This window comes from Perissodus microlepis, chromosome 16 (genome assembly GCF_051167445.1).
Source record: "Perissodus microlepis isolate ML-2025 ecotype Zambia chromosome 16, ASM5116744v1, whole genome shotgun sequence".
In the NCBI taxonomy this organism is placed as follows: Eukaryota; Metazoa; Chordata; class Actinopteri; order Cichliformes; family Cichlidae; genus Perissodus; species Perissodus microlepis.
The window spans coordinates 31,318,029-31,337,159 of NC_140476.1; the positions used below are offsets into that span (position 1 = coordinate 31,318,029).

At 41.2% G+C, this 19,131-nt stretch overlaps 2 protein-coding genes across 2 annotated transcripts; one reads left to right on the forward strand and one right to left on the reverse strand.

The window, feature by feature from the left end:
- Positions 1–480: 480 nt before the first annotated feature.
- ccnyl1 (cyclin Y-like 1) lies at positions 481–12,063 on the forward strand. Its single transcript, XM_084907999.1, has 10 exons — positions 481–1,475; positions 3,238–3,312; positions 3,969–4,012; positions 4,405–4,505; positions 4,861–4,896; positions 5,007–5,058; positions 5,724–5,843; positions 6,722–6,888; positions 10,166–10,328; positions 10,726–12,063. The coding sequence occupies exons 1-10, from the start codon at positions 1,316–1,318 to the stop codon at positions 10,840–10,842; spliced, it is 1,035 nt and encodes a 344-aa protein (XP_084764125.1). The 5' UTR covers positions 481–1,315; the 3' UTR covers positions 10,843–12,063.
- Positions 12,064–14,797: 2,734 nt separating this feature from the next.
- Positions 14,798–18,972, reverse strand: fzd5 (frizzled class receptor 5). Its single transcript, XM_084907998.1, has one exon. The coding sequence runs from the start codon at positions 18,272–18,274 to the stop codon at positions 16,553–16,555; it is 1,722 nt and encodes a 573-aa protein (XP_084764124.1). The 5' UTR covers positions 18,275–18,972; the 3' UTR covers positions 14,798–16,552.
- Between the last annotated feature and the right edge of the window lie 159 nt (positions 18,973–19,131).

The following is a 19,131-nucleotide window of genomic DNA, read 5'->3' on the forward strand; positions in this document are numbered from 1 at the left end:
CTGGTTTTCAGTGGCCTGTAAGGAAATCTATCATCAGCTCACGAATTCATCTTTAAATATTTGTCAGGGCTTTGTTTTTTTATCCCTAAATCTTCCTCTCACTCTTCGGCTTCACATTTAATTAAACAGCCATTCTTATTTGTTTAATGAATTAAGATTTAACAAATGTAGCATGTTAAAAAAAATATACCACCTGACTTACAGTCCCTGCTTGCCTATCCAAATTTATTGCGTTGTTTGAATAACAAAAGATACACTGAGTGACAGGTAGTGCAATAGAGGATGGGCTTCGGTTTTCACTGTCAAAAAAGGGTGTGGATCAGTGACGATACAAAAATAGGAGCGTTGTAATTACATTTCATGAGTTTAAATCTTCTTTGATAGACAGCCTTCACAACCAATTAGCAGGGTTTAAATGCTCGCCCATTGATTTATTAGCCAATAGTAATGCATGGAATTCCGAGGTGGGCGGGCCTACCACGTTCAGTGCCAAGGCTTGTCCGTTTGGGAGCTCCGGCAACAGATGGTGGCAGTGGCGTCTACCTACGGCACAAATCTGACAGGGAGGAGACTCAAATGGGGGTGTCCGGAATTGTGAATAGAGTTGGTTGTCTAACGATGGACCGGAAGAAGACTTTGTCAGTGCAGCTCCATTGATAATTTCTTGGCTAGTCTTTTAGAATTTTATCTTTTTTTCTTTGTTTTCCAAAGAAGGCCGCAAAAGCCTCGAACTGGATTTGTCGACACACTGGGCTCAGTTGCAAGAGGGCATCTCTGGGATTGCTCGGAAAGTCTCGTAAAATATGTCTGCTGGAATGTGACATTTTCAAGACGTAACACGGTCATTTTGAAGAGACTGTTTTATTTACTTGGTACCACAAAGTTGAATTGATGAGGAGCAGAGAAAAGTTAACGAACCGAGCTAACTGGTTAGCTATAATGCTAGTTGGCTACTTAGCACCGAAACTCTGGCATGTTGAATGAATGAATGGACCAGCTGCTTTAAACTAAGAACGGCTTTTGTTAGGGCGAGAATATATCGACTGTTACATACGCCCAGTCTGACTTTCCACTAAAAGGCAAAGCTTTTGGCTGTTTGGTCTTCGGCTGCTGCTCTACTTAGCCACAAATGGACAGGAGTACAGTTCCTGGGAGTTGGTGGAGAGCGGCGTTTTAGGACGCAAAGATAATGTGCTTGTACTGAGTGCAGCCTGGTAATGTTTATGAGGCCGAGGGAGGCTAACCTCAGCTAGCTACATATATTTGCACTACTTGGATTTGGCTGCTATCGTGTGAAGCTTCCGCTCAGTTTGGAATGGGGAATACGGTGTCATGCTGCGTGTCTCCGGAGTCGAGCCCCAAACTGCCATCGAGACTGCCGGCAGAGCGGCTGGAGGAGTTCCAGACCAGCACCGAAGTGAGCGACGACACTGTGCCCTACCTGCAGCACATAAGCGACAGAGAGGTCCCTGATGGTAAGAGCCTGCCAGACATCCAGCACTTAACGATTCCTTTATAGCTTTAACTCCCGTTTTACTTTTCAGTATCTGGGCCTGTGAAACACTACACCCATATTTGTTTGTTTACAGGGAGGCTCATCCTAATCCACCCACTGGCACAGTGCAGAATGATCTTTGTGTGACTCCCAAGCACACACGCAAACTTAGATGACTGTATGCAGGCTACATCATGTATGCACACACTTCTGTTAATATTGACCCACGGGATGAATCGAAAGCGAAAGATCATCCAAGAACTAAGTAATAATAGTGTTTCACAACTGTAGGGACAACATGCACACACCACACCCACTTTGGTTATTGCCTAGTTACACATCTGTATTTATTACCATGCCAGTGGCAAAACTGGCCTTTTTAATTAGGACATTCTTGGCACCATTTATCCACTGCATTATATTGATCATATTGGCATTACATACAAAAGTTAGACATCAAATGTGAAAACAAGCTTTTTGATATCTTGGTTACTTGGAATCAATTTCTGCAATCTACTGTGTGCTGAAACTTGAAAAGGTAAAAATAAAGAAACTGAGACACACACAAAAAAAAAAAAAAATACCCAAATGTGTTTAGTATTTTCTTTTTTTGCATGACATTTTTATGTTCACGCATGAAATTTACATATTCCTTAGGAAATAACTTCATCTTAATGTGTCTTTAAGCAGGTAGTGGTTGAACACAATGTTACAGAATAAAAAGTACATATTAAGTGTTGTACCCCTCTTAGTTTTGATGCCCACACTGTAATTTCATGCTGTGGTACAGACCCCGATCAGGAAAGTATCTCAGATATTTCTGTGTGATGTAGACCCAAGCTCAGTCCTTATGTCGCCACTCTTTATTGATTCCCCAGCTTGCACAGTTTATTCCATTTATGAGGTTATGGACAGTTGTGAGTGTAGTTTGTGAGACCAGCTGTTGGCAGGGTGAAAGTGGGAGTGGGAGGGGGGGGATCAGGCCAGCAATCTGTCGTGCATTCCTTATGGTACTCCCTTAACAAATGCTTCTATCACCTAATCCCTTGTATTTTATGTAATGTGCCGTCTGCATGAATTTGGAGAAAACGGATTTCTAAGTTGTGGACGTCTATGAACCAGTGCCAGCAAATCAAACTAATGACACTTGTGCTCTGTTTAATGTCTAAGTTGTTTTGAAAACCAGAGGTTTTGTTTTAAATGTAGTGAAAAGTTTTAACATAGTGCTTGTGTCCTTGATAGTCTCTGTATTTGCACAGTAAACTGAAAAAGTAATTGGACAGTAATGCCGTTGCATTTGCTAATAGTACTCGGGCAAATTGGATTTAAGGAGTAAAGGTCATTGTAATTGTAATGCTTTAATTGAAATTTTGCACACAATCCACCTGTCAGGCAACAAGATTACATTTAGTTCTTCTAAGTCAGATGTGTTGGAGGCTTTAAACCTCCAACACATAAGCACAAACAGGTTCCCAGTCTCTCTAATCTGTTCTGAGCTTCATGTCTTGTTTGTCTTTAAAAGATTAAAAAACTGTATTTATTACATTATTCTCCACTATTTATGATGATGATGATGATTTACATAAATACACTGTGTGATCTTATAAGTGTTTGATGGTTTTGTTAGCTCACAACTTTATGGTTTTTCTTTGGATTTATTAATGCAGAAACAGGAGCTAAATGCTCCACACCAGCCACTAATAATGAACATTTAAATGCTTTTCTTGCTTTTGTTGTATCAGAGCTGGCCTTGGAGTCTAATCCATCGGACCACGCCCGAGCAAGCACCATCTTCCTTAGCAAGTCCCAGACAGACGGTGAGCAATCATAACATGACACTCACACAGCAGTGATTCACACAAACTGTCTTCATCTAAATCCCAGTTAACAGAAAACATGCACACATCTTTTCACTTGAGCAAATGTTTGAAATTCAGTGGTCTTTAACCTGCCAGCTCCCCTAGTTGTGAGATGTTCAGCTACACCCTCAGAGAACAGCACCGGTAACTGTTGGGTGAAATTACAACACTCTGTCCTGGCTGAGACCTTAGTTATAGGTCCTATTGTTATAGCTGCTGCTCTGCAGATACATAAGTGTCTTTTAAAAATTCATCACTTTCTTCACTGTAGAGTTTAAGACTAAGATGTATCATTTAAAAAACCAAGTTGGCGATTACTTGAAAGGGTCTCAGAAGAGTTTTAGAATTTTATAAGGAAAATACAAAATAAATCACTTTTAATGGTTTGCTAACCTATGCATTATGAGTTATGTGTCCAAGACATAGTTGAATAAGTATATATGGTATATTTACAGGAAAAATATCTAAACAAATGTAAATAAACTCATCTAACTATAATTTATTTTACATGATTCTTGAGTGTGAAAAGGCTGTTAAGTGCTGTGGTATTACAATTAGTCTTCTGTGATTGATGCTGCTTTTAGTCTTTGTTGAACATTTTAATTCTTTTGCAGTACGAGACAAGAGGAAAAGCAACCACATAAACCACGTCAGTCATGTAAGTGTTTTGAAAATTTACATTAAATTTGTGCTTTTAATATTTAAAAAAAAAATCAATCACACTAAGCTTGGTTTTTAATATCCTAATGGTGACTTTAATATAACTACCAGTAATTAAATGTAACTTATGAACTTAATTTATGGGCTATTAGCTTGTGCATTTCATATTGTAGAGGGCTTCATTTGCGTTTATTGCCAGTGAATGAATCACTTTCAGCGAGGAAAACATTTAAACAAAGATGATCCACAAATATTGTTAAAACAAAACAATTATAACACAGAGCTTTCAAAAAATTGGAAATGTAGGAAGCATGCGTGACCGTCTGTCCCCTGAGCACCAGTTAATTGTGTGTTGTATTTTTTTGTTTTTGTTTTTTTAAATGTGTGAAGGTGTCCCCTGGTCCACTCTCAAAGAAATACAGCTCCTGTTCAACCATCTTCATAGACGACAGCACTGTCAGCCAGCCAAACCTCAAAAGCACAATCAAATGGTGAGAATGTCTCTCAGAAACACAAACACACAGGGCTGTGTTGTCCAAAGGTCCCTCCCTCAAAAAAAAGTCCTGTTACATCAGAGCATAGTAATCCTGGAGTGTTAGAAAACAGATGCATGACTAAAGCTCGTTGTTTCCCCTCGTTTACGACAATAATCTGTAATGACATTAGTCCAGTGAATGTGGATCATTATATCAGGATTATCTGAGTGTGATTAAATGAAGCCTTCTCGCTGAATGTGTCAGATATTTTGTCACACTATAAGCTCTAATACACATGCACACACGATGCTAGTGTCACACTGAGGTTGTAGCTATTAAACTAATCGGGGGTTTTTTCTTTCTCTTTCAGTGTCACTTTAGCAATATACTACCACATCAAAAACAGGTATGTGTAAATGTTGGATTTGATTACTATCGTGTAACTTTTGGCAGATTATTTTATTAAAACTAGTGTGCCTGTGAAGTATATTGACTGATGTATTGCTTGTGCTGTAGGGACTCGGACAGGTCACTGGACATCTTTGATGAGAAGTTGCACCCCTTGTCGGTGAGCATGTTAATGAAATTAACCAGCTCTCCAGCTCAATAATGGTGGTAGACTCACATCGTTCATGTTGATGTGAGTCAGTATGAAGACCCATCACATTTACATGTGTAGGCACTCTGCCCACTGGTCTTCTCTGGGCCACGTTTTTCTAGAAACTTCACAAGTTATTAAGAGTTGTGATGCATCACAAAAGGGATGTGAATCACTGTTTTAAAAAGAACCCATAATGAGGAAGAAAAACATCCTCTCTTGCGGTCTGCATTAATGACTTCCATTCAGTTGTAGATTTGCGATAAAGATGCAGAAGTGGTTTCTTTTCACTGCCTTACAGCGTGCTTTTTGCAGAGCTGAAGTTATCGTAGTGGAAAATAAAGAAATTTCACTGTTAAACTTATTCTACAGTTTCCATTAATAATGGATTTCAGCAGCTAAATGGCACAGCTTCTTTTTCACCAATCAATTTTCTATACTTAAGAATGTAATCATTGCATCATGCCTGACACATCCAGCTTGTTGTGGTGCGTTTCCACACAGCTTTTGGCTCCAGACTTTCAGATGAATTACTGAGCTACAAAAAAATAACCCCAAACAAACAAATGTGACCTGATTGTTGTTAGACCTTTGTTGCTTCTGTCAGACAAGTGTGTATTTTTCACCTCATGCAGAGAGAGCCAGTGCCTGATGACTACGCATATGTAGACCCAGAACACAAACTGATCTACCGCTTCGTCAGGACACTCTTCAGTGCTGCACAGCTGACTGCAGAATGTGCCATCGTCACTCTTGTAAGTGGTGTCTTGAGTTATTTATCACATTTACAACAGTAATTGCATTGCACACTGCATATTTGATTTCACCCAGTGTGTTTATATTGTTTTAATCCTTTTTTCCTTTTTTTATATTGTTTTTGATTTCTGTCTGGGTTTGTTTTTTATTTTGTTTTTTTGGATGGAGCTCATGCCATGGTGTACTTCTACAGTATCAGAATTTAATCAAACACACAAAGATCACCAAGTGGATATTAATTCAAGTTGTGCTCAGCATCGTGTTTGTCTGTACTGAAGATAACCTGAGTGACATGAACACAGCTGTGGAGGTTTTTGTTGTTGAGTACTTTGATGTTGTATTAAATGGCCACCAGATGGCAGTGAACGCCTGCATTTATGCTGTTTTCCCAAATAGCAGAAATGACAGTTGATCGTCAGTATGAAGACAAAAGACACTCACTTTTAAGTCAGAGCTGTCAGAGTAGGATTCCTGAATTTTTCTAGCTCAATCCCTATATTTACTTTCAGTTTATATCATCCTACAGGCTGGGTATTTTGGAAAGTAGTGTTTTGCTTATTTATTTATTATTTTCAGCTGTTGCAAAAATGAAAACTCAGTATTCTGTTTTCAAAATGGCAAAAAAACAACAACACATCTTTGTAGTTTTGTAGTGGTGCTGTTGTGGCTGTTGGCTTGTCACATAATCATTGTTATTAGAACAGAAATACAGTGTGGATACATACTGTAAAAGTAGTCTAAGTAGTCTGGAAGGTGCATATAGGGATTTTGCTCAGTACAGATACACACAACCAGACTATTGTTCCTGACTAATTGTAGTGAACTAGCAAAGGAATTATTAAAACCTCTGAAGCTTTTAACATTCTTCGTCCTCAAGGTGTACCTGGAGCGCCTGCTGACCTACGCTGAGCTGGATATCTGCCCCGCCAACTGGAAGCGCATTGTCCTGGGAGCCATCTTACTGGCTTCTAAAGTCTGGGATGACCAAGCTGTGTGGAATGTCGACTACTGCCAGATCCTAAAAGACATCACTGTGGAGGACATGTAAGTTGTACAAGTGATCTGAAAAATGAGAACATGGTGACTGTAAAAGAACCACTGGATTTAGTAACCTGTTTCCTGTTAATATAGTCACATCCTTGGTGAACTCTAATTTCTGTAGAGAAGATCAATCAACTTGTTCAGAAAATACATGTTAAAATAGTAATGTCAAATATTACCAAGAATGTAAAGCAGATTTAGTGCTTTAAGTACACATATCAAGGCAAATCTTACTCAAGGGTTTAGAATAATAACAATTCAAATGAAGGAGTGAATTTATCAAGGAAATCCTTGTTTTTCCTGGTACTGACTGATCAAACAGCATACCGACTGTGGAACCAAACAGAGTCTTTTCATTCTGCTGTACTGGTATCTTGCAGGCCCGTGTGAAGCACCACGATCAGAGTGCATTCAGTCAAAACTAGTTTGCTAGCAGACATGTTAGAAATGAAATGTGGTAATAGCTGTTTCAAGCACTTGTAAGTGGAATGAAAATACAGAGAAGATGTGGGTAGAAGCTTGAATATGATGCACACTTTCAGAACATCGCTTCTGAAACATAATTGTAACATTTCACTTAAATTTGAAAGAAAGTGTTTGATAAATCCAGCTATGAAGAAGAGCACCGTCCCCATTTAGCACCTCCTAAGGCCGTGTACAAAGCTGATTTCCCCCTTTGGGTTTGGAAAGAGATGCCGCTGTCACTGAATCAACATTGTTCCAAATATCCTCGGGTCTGTTTGAGAGGTTGAGAGAACATACAAGTACCCAAAATCTTTATTGGGTACTTGTTTGGGTTTGTTCTTGGTGAACTCTGGGGTGCCAAAATGTGGGTTGTTGGCATGTTCAGGTGGGGAAAGCTCCAGGAAACGCACATGCAATGAGAAAATGAAGAAATGTGTTGATTTAATAATTTATTTATTTGTTTTTTGCTGTCTGGCTAAGAAAATTGTTTGTTAATAATGCTCAATCCGCCCCACTACCATCATCACCAATAAATAAATAAATAAAAGGAATACATCAACAAGGGTGCACTTAAAGCAGACAGATGAAATACGGGGATGGAGAGAAGCCACAGCAATCTGTGCTGTCTGTCAGGCTATAAGAGTCGAGAGGCTGCACTTGGAAGACCCAGGCTTTATTTCCTACAATTGCTTTTCGTGTGTGCGCGCTCATATGCGTGTGTTTGTGAAAGAGGTCGAAAGTGCCTCCTTGTTTTTTTGTGATTTGGAAAGAAGCGTGTGCGCTCTCTCTGCGAGCCCCCATCCCTCTCATACGTCTGACCTATCCTGTCTGTGCCCTGTTTTCATTGCTTCCTCTGAAGTGTCTTTGTGATCCCGGCCCGGTCTGGATGGAGGGATGGGAAGAGGAGTAGAGGGAGAGAGAGAAACAGAGACGGAGAGAAATGGAGAGGAGGGTCTCAAGTGCTCTCACTGCTTCTACATAATGGTCCTGGCTCTCGCCCGTTCCATTAGTTGCCCCGGGAGACCAGACATCACACACACACTCACACACTCACTCTCACCACCTTTGCTGACCAACAAAGCATCTTGGATGCTGTCTCCTTGGCGACCACCTCCCTTAGATTTTACTCGTGACTGTGATGATGAGGAAGGATGATGGAGGTTGTAGTCTTGAAAAGGATGAGCTGTGATACTCCAGCTAAGTGCCTGGATGTCTGATTACCCACGTGTGAGTGTGAGACCTTTATAAAGATATATCAGATTCCATCTTCAGAGAGATGAGTTTTAAAGCTGAAAGTGACTGAATATAAAAGTTTGTGTAGAGAGAGGTTTGTCCTGTCTGCTTTTGTTTCTTCAAATCATGTCGTCTTCACTGCTGCTTGCTAAACAAGCAGAACTCATCAAAATGTCTTATTGAGAAGTTGTTTCTTACCTGTCAGTTGGACCCTGGTCCCCTTTTCTGTGAACAAGTACAAAAAGGAACTTTTGCAGTGGTTGTTTTGGGGGATTAGTTTACAGTGGCTTTTCACTGAAAAGATATTGTATACTAGGAACTTTCAGATGTTGTGCTTGCAGGAGAAATTGTCTAAGCTAAATATTAATATTCCCTTAATGCACAACTGTAGTTGACTATTTACTTCAACATATTACTCATCCACCTGCTACTAATCAAGGCTGTCGCAACAACTAGTGCTGTGTGATACTACAAATTTTAATATTGATCCGATACCATCTAAATACAGGGCCAGTACCATCCATCCGCTTCCACTTATCCTTTTCAGGGTCGCGCTGGAGCCTATCCCAGCTGTCATAGGGCAAGAGGCAGGGTACGCCCTGGACAGGCTGCCAGTCTGCCGCAGGGCTAACACATAGAGACACAGACAACCATTCACACTCACACCTATGGGCAATTTGGATTAATTAATTAACCCATCCCCATAAGCTGCATGTCTTTGGATGGTGGGAGGAAGCCGGAGTACCCGGGGAGAACATGCAAACTCCACATAGAAAGACCCTGGCATGATGGTGGAATTGAACTCAGGACCTTCTTGCTGTGCGGCAACAGTGCTAACCACCGTGCTACCATGCTGCCCAGGGCCAGTGCCAATATTTTTAAACAATAAAGGCAGCTTATGTAATGAAGAGACCGTGTCATGAGTTCTGGGATGAATTCTCAACATAATTGTAATGATCACTAAATAACTGATTTTCAGTTTTCACAATAATTAAAAAAATCAAAACAACAACACACTGAAGTTTTTCATGAATTTTAAATGTCTGTCTTTAAAGCACTTCTGTCATCTTCTGCTGTTTAGATGTGCTATAGTCTACAAATAACATAAACATGATAGTCAACACAAAAAATAGACATTTGTCATGGTTAATAAGTTGTGATTTTGTTTTTCTTTATTATATTACAGTTTTTAAAAAAAATAACTCAATTCAGTTGATACTTTGTGTCGCTTAAGTTCAGTATGTATCTATTCAATACCAAAACCACTAGCAATAGCAACAGTACTATTAATATTTGAATCGGTACGCCCACCTCTATCCATAACCAGCCGCTTGAAGTTTCAAAAAGCAGGTTGCAAAAACAAGTGTGATTCTGATCAATCTTTTCAAATGTCTCCTACCGTGTCACAAATTATGTAAAATGCAATTATTTTTTTTAACTTTGAGACTGGTTGACTAGGCTGTTCTTTCCTAGGGGAAAAAATGGGCTCTATTTTTTTACACACACTCATACCTTACAGTCCAAATTACGTCCCAGGTTTTGACTGTTGGGAATAACCCTAAGGTGTCTTCCTGATCTCTAGGAATGAGATGGAGCGCCACTTCCTGGAACTTCTGCAATTTAACATCAATGTGCCGGCCAGCGTCTACGCCAAGTACTACTTTGACCTGCGACAGCTGGCCGATGACAACAACCTCAGTTTCCCTCTGGAACCCCTCAACAACCAGCGTGCCCAGAAACTAGAGGTAAGCTTCCTTCCAGAGACTACAGAACATCCGTCTGTAATACTCATCTAACGCTGCCTCAGATTAGGAGTTGCTGGTGGATACTCTGTATTCTCAAGTTAAAGGCTGTTTATTTTGGCAACTGTTTCTATGGCACGATTTACAAGCAGGATTTAATTGAACTAATAAAAGTGTTAGTGATTAGTACAGTAGGAAGAACCACCCTCTGAAAACAGTCTGAGAAATTTCTTACGTAGCTTTTTTGCTCATGACCTGGATTTTTAAAGTGCAACAAAGGCTGTTTTATCATTTACTAATCATTAGATACCTTTAATTCAAACCACCTGGTTAAATCAAAATGATCTAGTCCATCTGTGTGTGACTTTTGAGTAATTGTGCTTTGATAATGCTCCTCTAGGCCATTTCAAGACTATGTGAAGACAAGTACAAGGACCTCAGTCGAGCCGCAATGAGGCGATCTCTCAGCGCAGACAACCTGATAGGTATACGACGCTCCAATGCTGTGCTCTCATAGACTGCTGCCCTCTGACCTCCAAAGTTCAGCTAACCCACAGCCAGCCCCAGAAAGCATTACCCACAGAGTTATCAGGCAAGGACAAAAACGCCACTGTATGACCTGTCCACACGGTAATTTACATTACAGCTGTAGACGTGCGTGATTGTTAAATTATAGGTGTTTACCTTATCTGAAGCATTATCATTTGACTGTTGTTTTTACAAGTCCTTTATTTATTTGTTATGTCTATCACTTCTGAGAGAACACATTGAACATGAATGATTGAGTTCATCATCTGTCTGAAATACACTTTAGTTTCTATTTTTTTCTTTTCTACAAAAGTGTTTGAATTACTTCATGCAGCCTTAAAGGATGAAGAGAGTGGTGAGTTATATTTGTTGTTACTGTCACCGTATTCCACGAAAGACCAAAACCAGCAAATGTTAGATTGTTCAGATGTGGCGAATTGTTTTGTTTTGGTTTTTTTTGTTAATGAAGATTGAAATCATGCTTGAGTGGTATAGCATAGTGAAGTTAATGTTGGTTGGTCATTTCCTGGGATTCCTTAACAGTATATAAATATAAACTTTCACCAAATGTATCCTTTTTTTCCTTTAGCCACAAAAAAATGCAAAATGATCTTTGTTGTAAATTAGATTTAATACCAGAAGTTACTGTGGCGACTGTAACTCAGACATGTTTACTGTCGATATGTTTCGAGTACATTTTTCTGTCCATCAGGATTGAACATCCACCATGTCTCATATTACAAGACACTGAGCTGTTATCACCGTGTGGGAGCTGGCTGACGTCTTCTCAGTCAGCTGTTTTGTGACAGGAAAATCAGGAGTGCCATTTGCAATTTGGTGTTAAGTTGTGTATACCACGGGTGATCAAACAAGGCTGTTTACTGACTCTGGATCAGTATTTGAAAATTAATGGCTCCATATGGAAGTTGGGTATATGCAGGTCAGCCTCAGTATTAAGTTCCTTAGATCCTCATTCCCCACCCCCCACCCCCCATCAGATCACCAGTGTTGTTCTTGTCCAAGGACCCATCCAGGCTAAGGTTTGGAACACACTACACAGATACTGAGGGGGAAAACAAACTGATGGATGCTCCCCTTCTCTTTTGCTTACTATGTAGGCTTCTAGCTGTGAAGTTTGTCTTGTTTTTAATTGAGAAAAAAAAACATTTGCAGATGGAGTATTTTAAATAAACACTAATCATGTAACAAATGTGGTTTATTGTCTTTTATGTTGTGTCTTTACGATCAGCTAAGTTCTAAACATTGTTGAGAATATTGAGCCTGACTTCCCAGAGTTCAGTTTAAACACTGTGTTATAGCCGAATATTAGAAAAACACAACATGCACCATTCATTAACCTTAGCTGGCATTATGATATCTAAATCAAAAACAGCCCACAGTTGTGAGGGAATCAGAGAATCGCTCATATTGTAAGTCCTTGGTTTTTACAGACATGCAGCTGCACGTCTCTTAACAGGTACTAGAACCTATGAACACATCACTCCAATTTTAGCCAACTTACATTGGCTCCCTGTTAAATATCATATATATTTTAAAATTCTTTTGTTCACTTTTAAAATTATAAATAATTTGGCGCCCAGCTATCTTTCCGAACTCCTCCATTTGTACAATCCCAATAGAGCACTTAAGATCTTCAGATGCTCCTAGCACAACCTAGGTGTGACCGAGCCTTTGCAACGGTAGCACCCAGACTCTGGAATAACCTCCCTGTTCATATTCGTACTGCTGAGTCTATCCAGTCTTTTGAATCATGTCTTAAAACATATCTTTGTACTTTGGTTTTTGATTCTAACTAGTTGGCTGTTATCTGGCTTGTTCTGCTGTCACCTATGGTTTCCTGCCCTGTTTTCTTATTGTTTTGTTTTAATTGTTTCATGCTTTTACTGACTGTGAAGCACTATGGTCAACTTTGTTGTTTTTAATATGTGCTATATAAATACATTTTGATTTGATTTTAACCGTTACACAGAACACAAGCAGTCCAAAGTAGAGCTGATACTTCGCACTAGGAGTACACTGAGAAACAGGTGTGGCTAGGCTACATGGTTGAATTGTAAACCAGTTTAAGCAGTTTATCTACTTTTTTTTTTTTTTTTTTTTTTTTTTTTAAGGAAGCAGTTCAAATTTTAAACATATATATGAGGCTCTTTTTGTCAGTGGTGAAATTGAAACAAGTTTTTCTTAGTTGAGTTAGGTAAATCATTCTGATTGCATAAATGTCTAAAGATCATATGAAAGCACTTGTTTCCTGCAAATTTCTGTTAACTGTACTGCAAGTATAGGCAAAAGTTTGTTAAATGCATCTTTTGAATCTATCCTTTGTTGCTTTCAGTGGCATAACAATATACACTCACTTGACACTAAAGTACTACTACCAGGTTGGACCCTTTTGTCTTTAGAACTGTCTGAATTCTACATAGCAAAGATTCAACAAGGTGCTGGAAACATTCTTCAGAAATTTTGGTCCATGTTGACATGACAGCATCACAGGGTTGCTGCAGATCTGTCAGCTGAACATCCATGATGTGAATCTCCTGTACCACCGCATCCCAAAGGTGCTCTGTTGGACTGACATCCAGTGACTGTGGAGGCCATTTGATTACCGTGATGTGATGTTCAACAAACCAGTTCTGAGATTTGATTTTTGTGATGTGGTGTGGGATAAGATGGATTTGCTCATCAGCAATACTCAGATAGGCTGCAGCATTTAAACAATGCTCAGTTGGCAGTAAAGGACCCAAAGTGTGCCAAGAAAATAAATTTCTCACACTATTACACCACCAGCAGCCTGAACCTCTTATACAAGGCAGGACTGATCCATGCTTTCATGTTTATGTTCTGACCCTACTATCCTAATTTTGCAATTGTCCAATTTTGGTAATCCATATAAATCATAACCTCAGTTTCCTGTTCTTAGCTGACAGCAGTGATACCTGGTGTGGTCTTCTGCCACTGTAGCCCATCTCCTACAAGGTTGAAAGCTGCTCTTCTGCACACCTTGGTTGTAATGAGCAGTTATGGAAGTTACTGTTGCTTTAAATTGTCAGGATGTCCCTCTCTGACCTCAGAACCAAATCATTCAAAGTAATTTAGAAACGTTCTCCCCCGTTCTAATGCTCAGTTTGAACTTCAGTAGGTGGTCTTGACCATGTCTACATGCCTAAATGCTTTCAGTGTGTGTAAGAGGACTGTGTGCATATTGAAAGTGAACAGATAAAATTTATACAATAGTAGATGTATTTATACAATAGCAATAGTACAGTATCTTGCTTTTAATCAGCTGATAGCTTCCTGGATTATTTAAAGACAGACATTCCCGTCAACTGTATCGTCTCTAAAGTTATTTTCACCCCCCAAAAAGTACCTGATTATACGTTGAATACTGTTGTAACACTGTTGTAACACTGTATCTAAGCCACATCAAACCACACATGGTTTACTTCCAACACATTGGACTTTATTATTTTTCTGTTAAATTCTAATGTCCCTCAGGTCAAGTGCTGCATTTTCAGCTTGCTATCAGTAACAATTACTCGCATACATCTGATATTTACATATATGTCTGGCTGAAGGAATGAATGAAGAATGAATAGGTGTCTTGTTGTGACGTTTAACGATGTAGGGTGGTGCTACAATGTGACAACACATTCCAAGAGATCAGCAATCTATTCAAGGAAACCCTCTTGCAAGAAGTAGGTGAGACTTCGTAGAATAGTTGTGTATTTCCACAAATTTGTCATAAACAGGGCAGCAAATGGTTACACATCCACTATACTGCCATTATTAGTGAATGCAAGAACTTCCAAATCAGGTTACTGAACAACTAATTTCTTCCTAGTTGAACTTTGCGCTCTCGTGCGCACTCTTCAGCAGTCAGTTAATGTTTTAGGGCTTCATACACAGTCAAAAAGCAGTGCACAACGTTCAAGATCCAACACTTTTAATTCCACAACATGAATCAAAATCTACAGTATTTTATCAACGTCCTTTGAGGAGGTCTGTCAATGTAAAAACTGAAAAAACCCCAACATGTACTCTTTAATCTACACATCAGTTTTAGAAGCATTTCTTTTTTTTGGCATTCATCATCACTCATACAATCATTTCCTTCACACACATCAGACTAATAAATTAGAGCTATCTAGCATGTGGGACACACGGTAATCTAAACAACACAAATGACCATCAACAATGAATGGAAATATTACAGAACGTCACAGGTCCAGTCAGTTCTGCATTGGCGCTGTAGCACTCTGCACTGAGACGGGTTTCATGTTGTACTCGTCCACCGTCATTCATTTTGTTGTCTTTAGCACTCTCTGTCTCTCTCTCCCATCCCCACCCACCACACATGCACACTTTTCTGGGTAAACTGTACACCGTGCAGTGAGTGTGACTTCTGAAAGTCAGTTTTTGTCAAGTTGTCAAACAGATAACTTACATTAGACCACAGAGCCATGCAAACAACGTAAGAGGGTTTGGTTCTTACTTACATGAGAAAAACTCAAAATACAGGTACAGTCTAAGTTCCTCAGTTAATTAACTATTAAGCAAAAGAGCTTTTAAATTGTGACATTGTTCAAAAAGAAGATTTTTCAAAGTGCTTGTTTTCTTCATCCAGCAGTCCAAATCCCAAACAGAACAAGATAAATAACAACCTGGGAAAATTTAAATTGTTACTTTTTACTTCTATAGATTTAAACTATGGATTAAACTATGTCTTGGTTATTTGTTAAACGTGGCTAGTTTAGTTTTCCAGAGTCTAAGGTGACCTTTACTGTACAGAGTCTAACCCTAACATCTGTTTGTTCTGGCAAAATACTGCTATAAAAATCACTTTGTGGTTCTCAAAGTGAGGTCCAAGGACCTCTAGAGGTCACTGAGCTGAGGTCAGGGCACCACAGAATAATCATTAATTGGTCATTTATGCTATTAATGTTTTTCAACAGCTAAGAACAAAATTCAGATGGGTCTGTGGTCTAATGTTCATCTGTTGGGGGTGAGGTGGGGGGTGAGCAGGTCCCCTTTGAACCAGCAGATGGGGCTGAAGTTTCATCCTGTATCTTTAACATAAACATTGTGCATTAGTTCACAATACATGAACAAAACTAGATTCCCTCCCACAGAAACTTTAGTGATTTAACGAGACAGTTAAAATGAGAAAAAGACTTTCAAAGAATTTCATCTCTAGTTTTGGGAAAAAGCAACATAATAAGGACCTTTTCCCACCTTCAGTTTGTAACCATACAAAACAATTCACTCAGACACTGACATACTACAGCACATTTATACACGAGTTTATACAGCTCAAATCTGATTTGTTTTTCTGGCGTCTTACACTTATGATTGTGGCAGTGGCATCAGCTGGTTAAAAACTAAATATATGGCACGTTATCTTTTTTTTTTAAACACCAAATATTTGTACAATATATACATAAATAAATATGTGTTTTTTTTCTCTCTCTGTCAGTGCTCAGGATGAGGAGAAGCATGTGGGACTCCATTATGGATCCATTTAACTCAAAGGTTAGTTCCTCAGTGACAGTCAAGTTCAGTCAAAGGTTTGAGCTCTACGTCCAAGGAAAGCAGGTCTAGCTCACAGTTCTGATATATGTCCACAATCCCAGTCTGTGTTTGGATACTGGGAGATGTGGCTGTACACGAGTCCTCTTAAAAGCTCATATATGAGGCGGAACAGCTTTATGGTAGATCCCTGATGTCAGCCCAGTTCCAGTATGTCCAGTTAAAGCAGTACTGGCCTCACTGTACATGGAGGGTGGAGCGGTGGCTTTCTGTGGCCAACAGGGACAGCATCGAGCCACAAACCTCCTCCAGGACTCTAAAGTTTTTCCCGACCAAATCCAGACTCCTGAGGTGATGCCCACCACTAAGCACATGAAATATTTGAGCATGAAGACGGCGTAGTCCGGGCCTAGTCCCAAGCGCTGGCGTTCGGACGGGCAGAGGCAGGCCAAAGCTCGCTCCCAGCCGGGCCGGTAGTGCTGCTCATACACCAGGCAGGCCACCACAATAGTGGCGGGGACAGTGTACAGCACCGTAAAGAGCCCGATGCGAATCATCAGCCGCTCCAGTTTGTCCGTCTTGGTGCCACCTTGCTTGATGATGCTCCTGATGCGGAACAGAGAAACGAAGCCGGCGAGTAAGAAAAGCGATCCGGTGAAGAGGTAAACCACAAGAGGTGCGAGCACAAATCCCCTCAGATTCTCCAGACTCTGGTTCCCCACATAGCAGATTCCAGCCACAGGGTCCCCGTCCACAGAGCTGAGAGCCAGCACCACGATGGTCTTGACGCTGGGGATGAGCCAAGCGGCGAGGTGGAAATACTGTGAGTATCCCGCGATGGCCTCGCTGCCCCACTTCATCCCTGCGGCCAGAAACCAGGTGAAGGACAGCACCACCCACCAGATGGAGCTGGCCATGCCGAAGAAGTACACCAGCAAGAAGACGAGGGTGCAGAGAGCGGGGCCATTGGTGTCGTAGAGGATGTGTAGGTGGTCGCCGCTGGCGCCACACGCCACTCGCTCATGACCTGCCACCAGCCGGATGATGTAACCCAAGGAGACAAAGAGGTAGCAGGCAGCCAGGAAGATGATGGGCCTCTCTGGGTACTTGAAGCGTTCCATGTCAATGAGAAAGGTGGCAACAGTTGTCAAGGTGGAGATGAAGCACAGCACCGACCACAGTCCCACCCAGAAGCTAGTAAAGGCGTGCTCATCTGGCGAGAAGAAAGGCAGGTGGCAGGGCTGGGCGCAGTTGAGCTGCGGGCCAGTCTGGACCCGGCCATACAGGCTGTGAGACTCCCTCATGATGGGGATCAGCGGCTCTCTGCAGCGGCACTCCCTGTCGCACTGCGGGGGGCTCGGTGGTCTAGTCCTGCCCTTAGGGGTGGGCTTGGGGAACGGGGGAGCCAGAGTGGTGGTCTCGCTGCTGTTCTGGTCCATGCACAGGGTCTCGTCCCCTAGCTGTGGCAGCTGCTCACAGCTCATCCTCTCGGGCCACTCAAAGCCATACTGACTCATGAGAGGCGAGCAGCCCCGTTTGGCTCGTTCACACACCGAGCGGCAGGGTGGGAGCGGCTTGCGGTAATCTGGCAGGCAGATTGGTGTGTACATGCTGCACAGGAAGAAGAGTAAGTCCGGGGAGCAGCGGATCCGGACCAGGGGCCAGAACTGGTGGACCTCCAGGCCCACCTCTTCCTGGGTGTCGTGGTTAAACTGATTGGGCATGTGGGTCAGGTTGTAACCAATGCCCCGACACATGGGCACAGTTATGGGCTCACACACCAGATCCTTAGAAGCACCTAATGTGAAGCCAGGGGAGTGGAGGAGCAGCAGCAGCGTTATGAGGGGCCACGGCATGTGTCTCATTGTAGATGCCATAAATAAATATTAAAATTCACAACGATTCATTTGGAGTCATTTAACGAAGAAATCTAATACAAGAGTCCTTTTACTGCGTGGTCATCTCAGAAACCTGACTGAGAACTTTCTTCTTCTGGTGGATAAATCAGGACATAAACAGCCTCTTAATGGTTAAAGCATAAGCTGAAGTCTTGACGGTAAATCCAGTTGATCCTGCGAGCAGCTGTCAATCATTCACCAGAGCTCCTGCAATCATTACGGAGAAAGTTCATCTCCGGCTGTCACGTTCCACTAAATGTAACGACCCTCTAACATTTTGTTGTCGTTGTTGTTTTTTTGTTTTTGTTTTTACACCGTTTCCTTCCGATAATTCACAGACGCCAGAAAAAGTGGCATCATGAGGTAGAAAATGTCCGTGACAACGTGAACAAACACAGAGCAAAGAGCGGTTCTCCGGTGTACGACAAACGTGTGGCTGTCTCCAGCGTCCAGCGCACGAAGCTCGGTGCGTAAAATCCACTTGTCGTGTCCTCTCGGGCTGGTGTATTCCGTCAGCAGCATTATTTTCAAACTTTTAAAAGTGTCCCCTCTGCCGCACCTGTTGCACTTCTCTAGGAGGGAAAACGAAATAAAACACGAGAATAATCCGCAAGTGTTCTTCAGGGTAAAAACTTATTAGTGCAGCAGCGCGTGTCAGCCTCGCGCACTGAGCCCGAGGACGGAATAAAGTCCGTTTGAAACTGCAGCACCTCCTCACCGTGCCGAGGGTCTGCTGCATTCAAGGCTATCGGAAATGTCACAATTCCTCCGTGAACACACCTTTCGAGTTTCTTCTTACTTGAAATGAAACAAAATCGGTTATTTCTGCCAAGCAA

Coding starts and splice junctions, on each gene's coding strand:
- fzd5 (XM_084907998.1), bottom strand. CDS start 18,274: ATGGCATCTACAATGAGACACATGCCGTGGCCCCTCATAACGCTGCTG.
- ccnyl1 (XM_084907999.1), top strand. CDS start 1,316: ATGGGGAATACGGTGTCATGCTGCGTGTCTCCGGAGTCGAGCCCCAAA. Junction 1,476..3,237: donor CGACAGAGAGGTCCCTGATG/GTAAGAGCCTGC, acceptor TTGTTGTATCAG/AGCTGGCCTTGGAGTCTAAT. Junction 4,897..5,006: donor TACTACCACATCAAAAACAG/GTATGTGTAAAT, acceptor CTTGTGCTGTAG/GGACTCGGACAGGTCACTGG.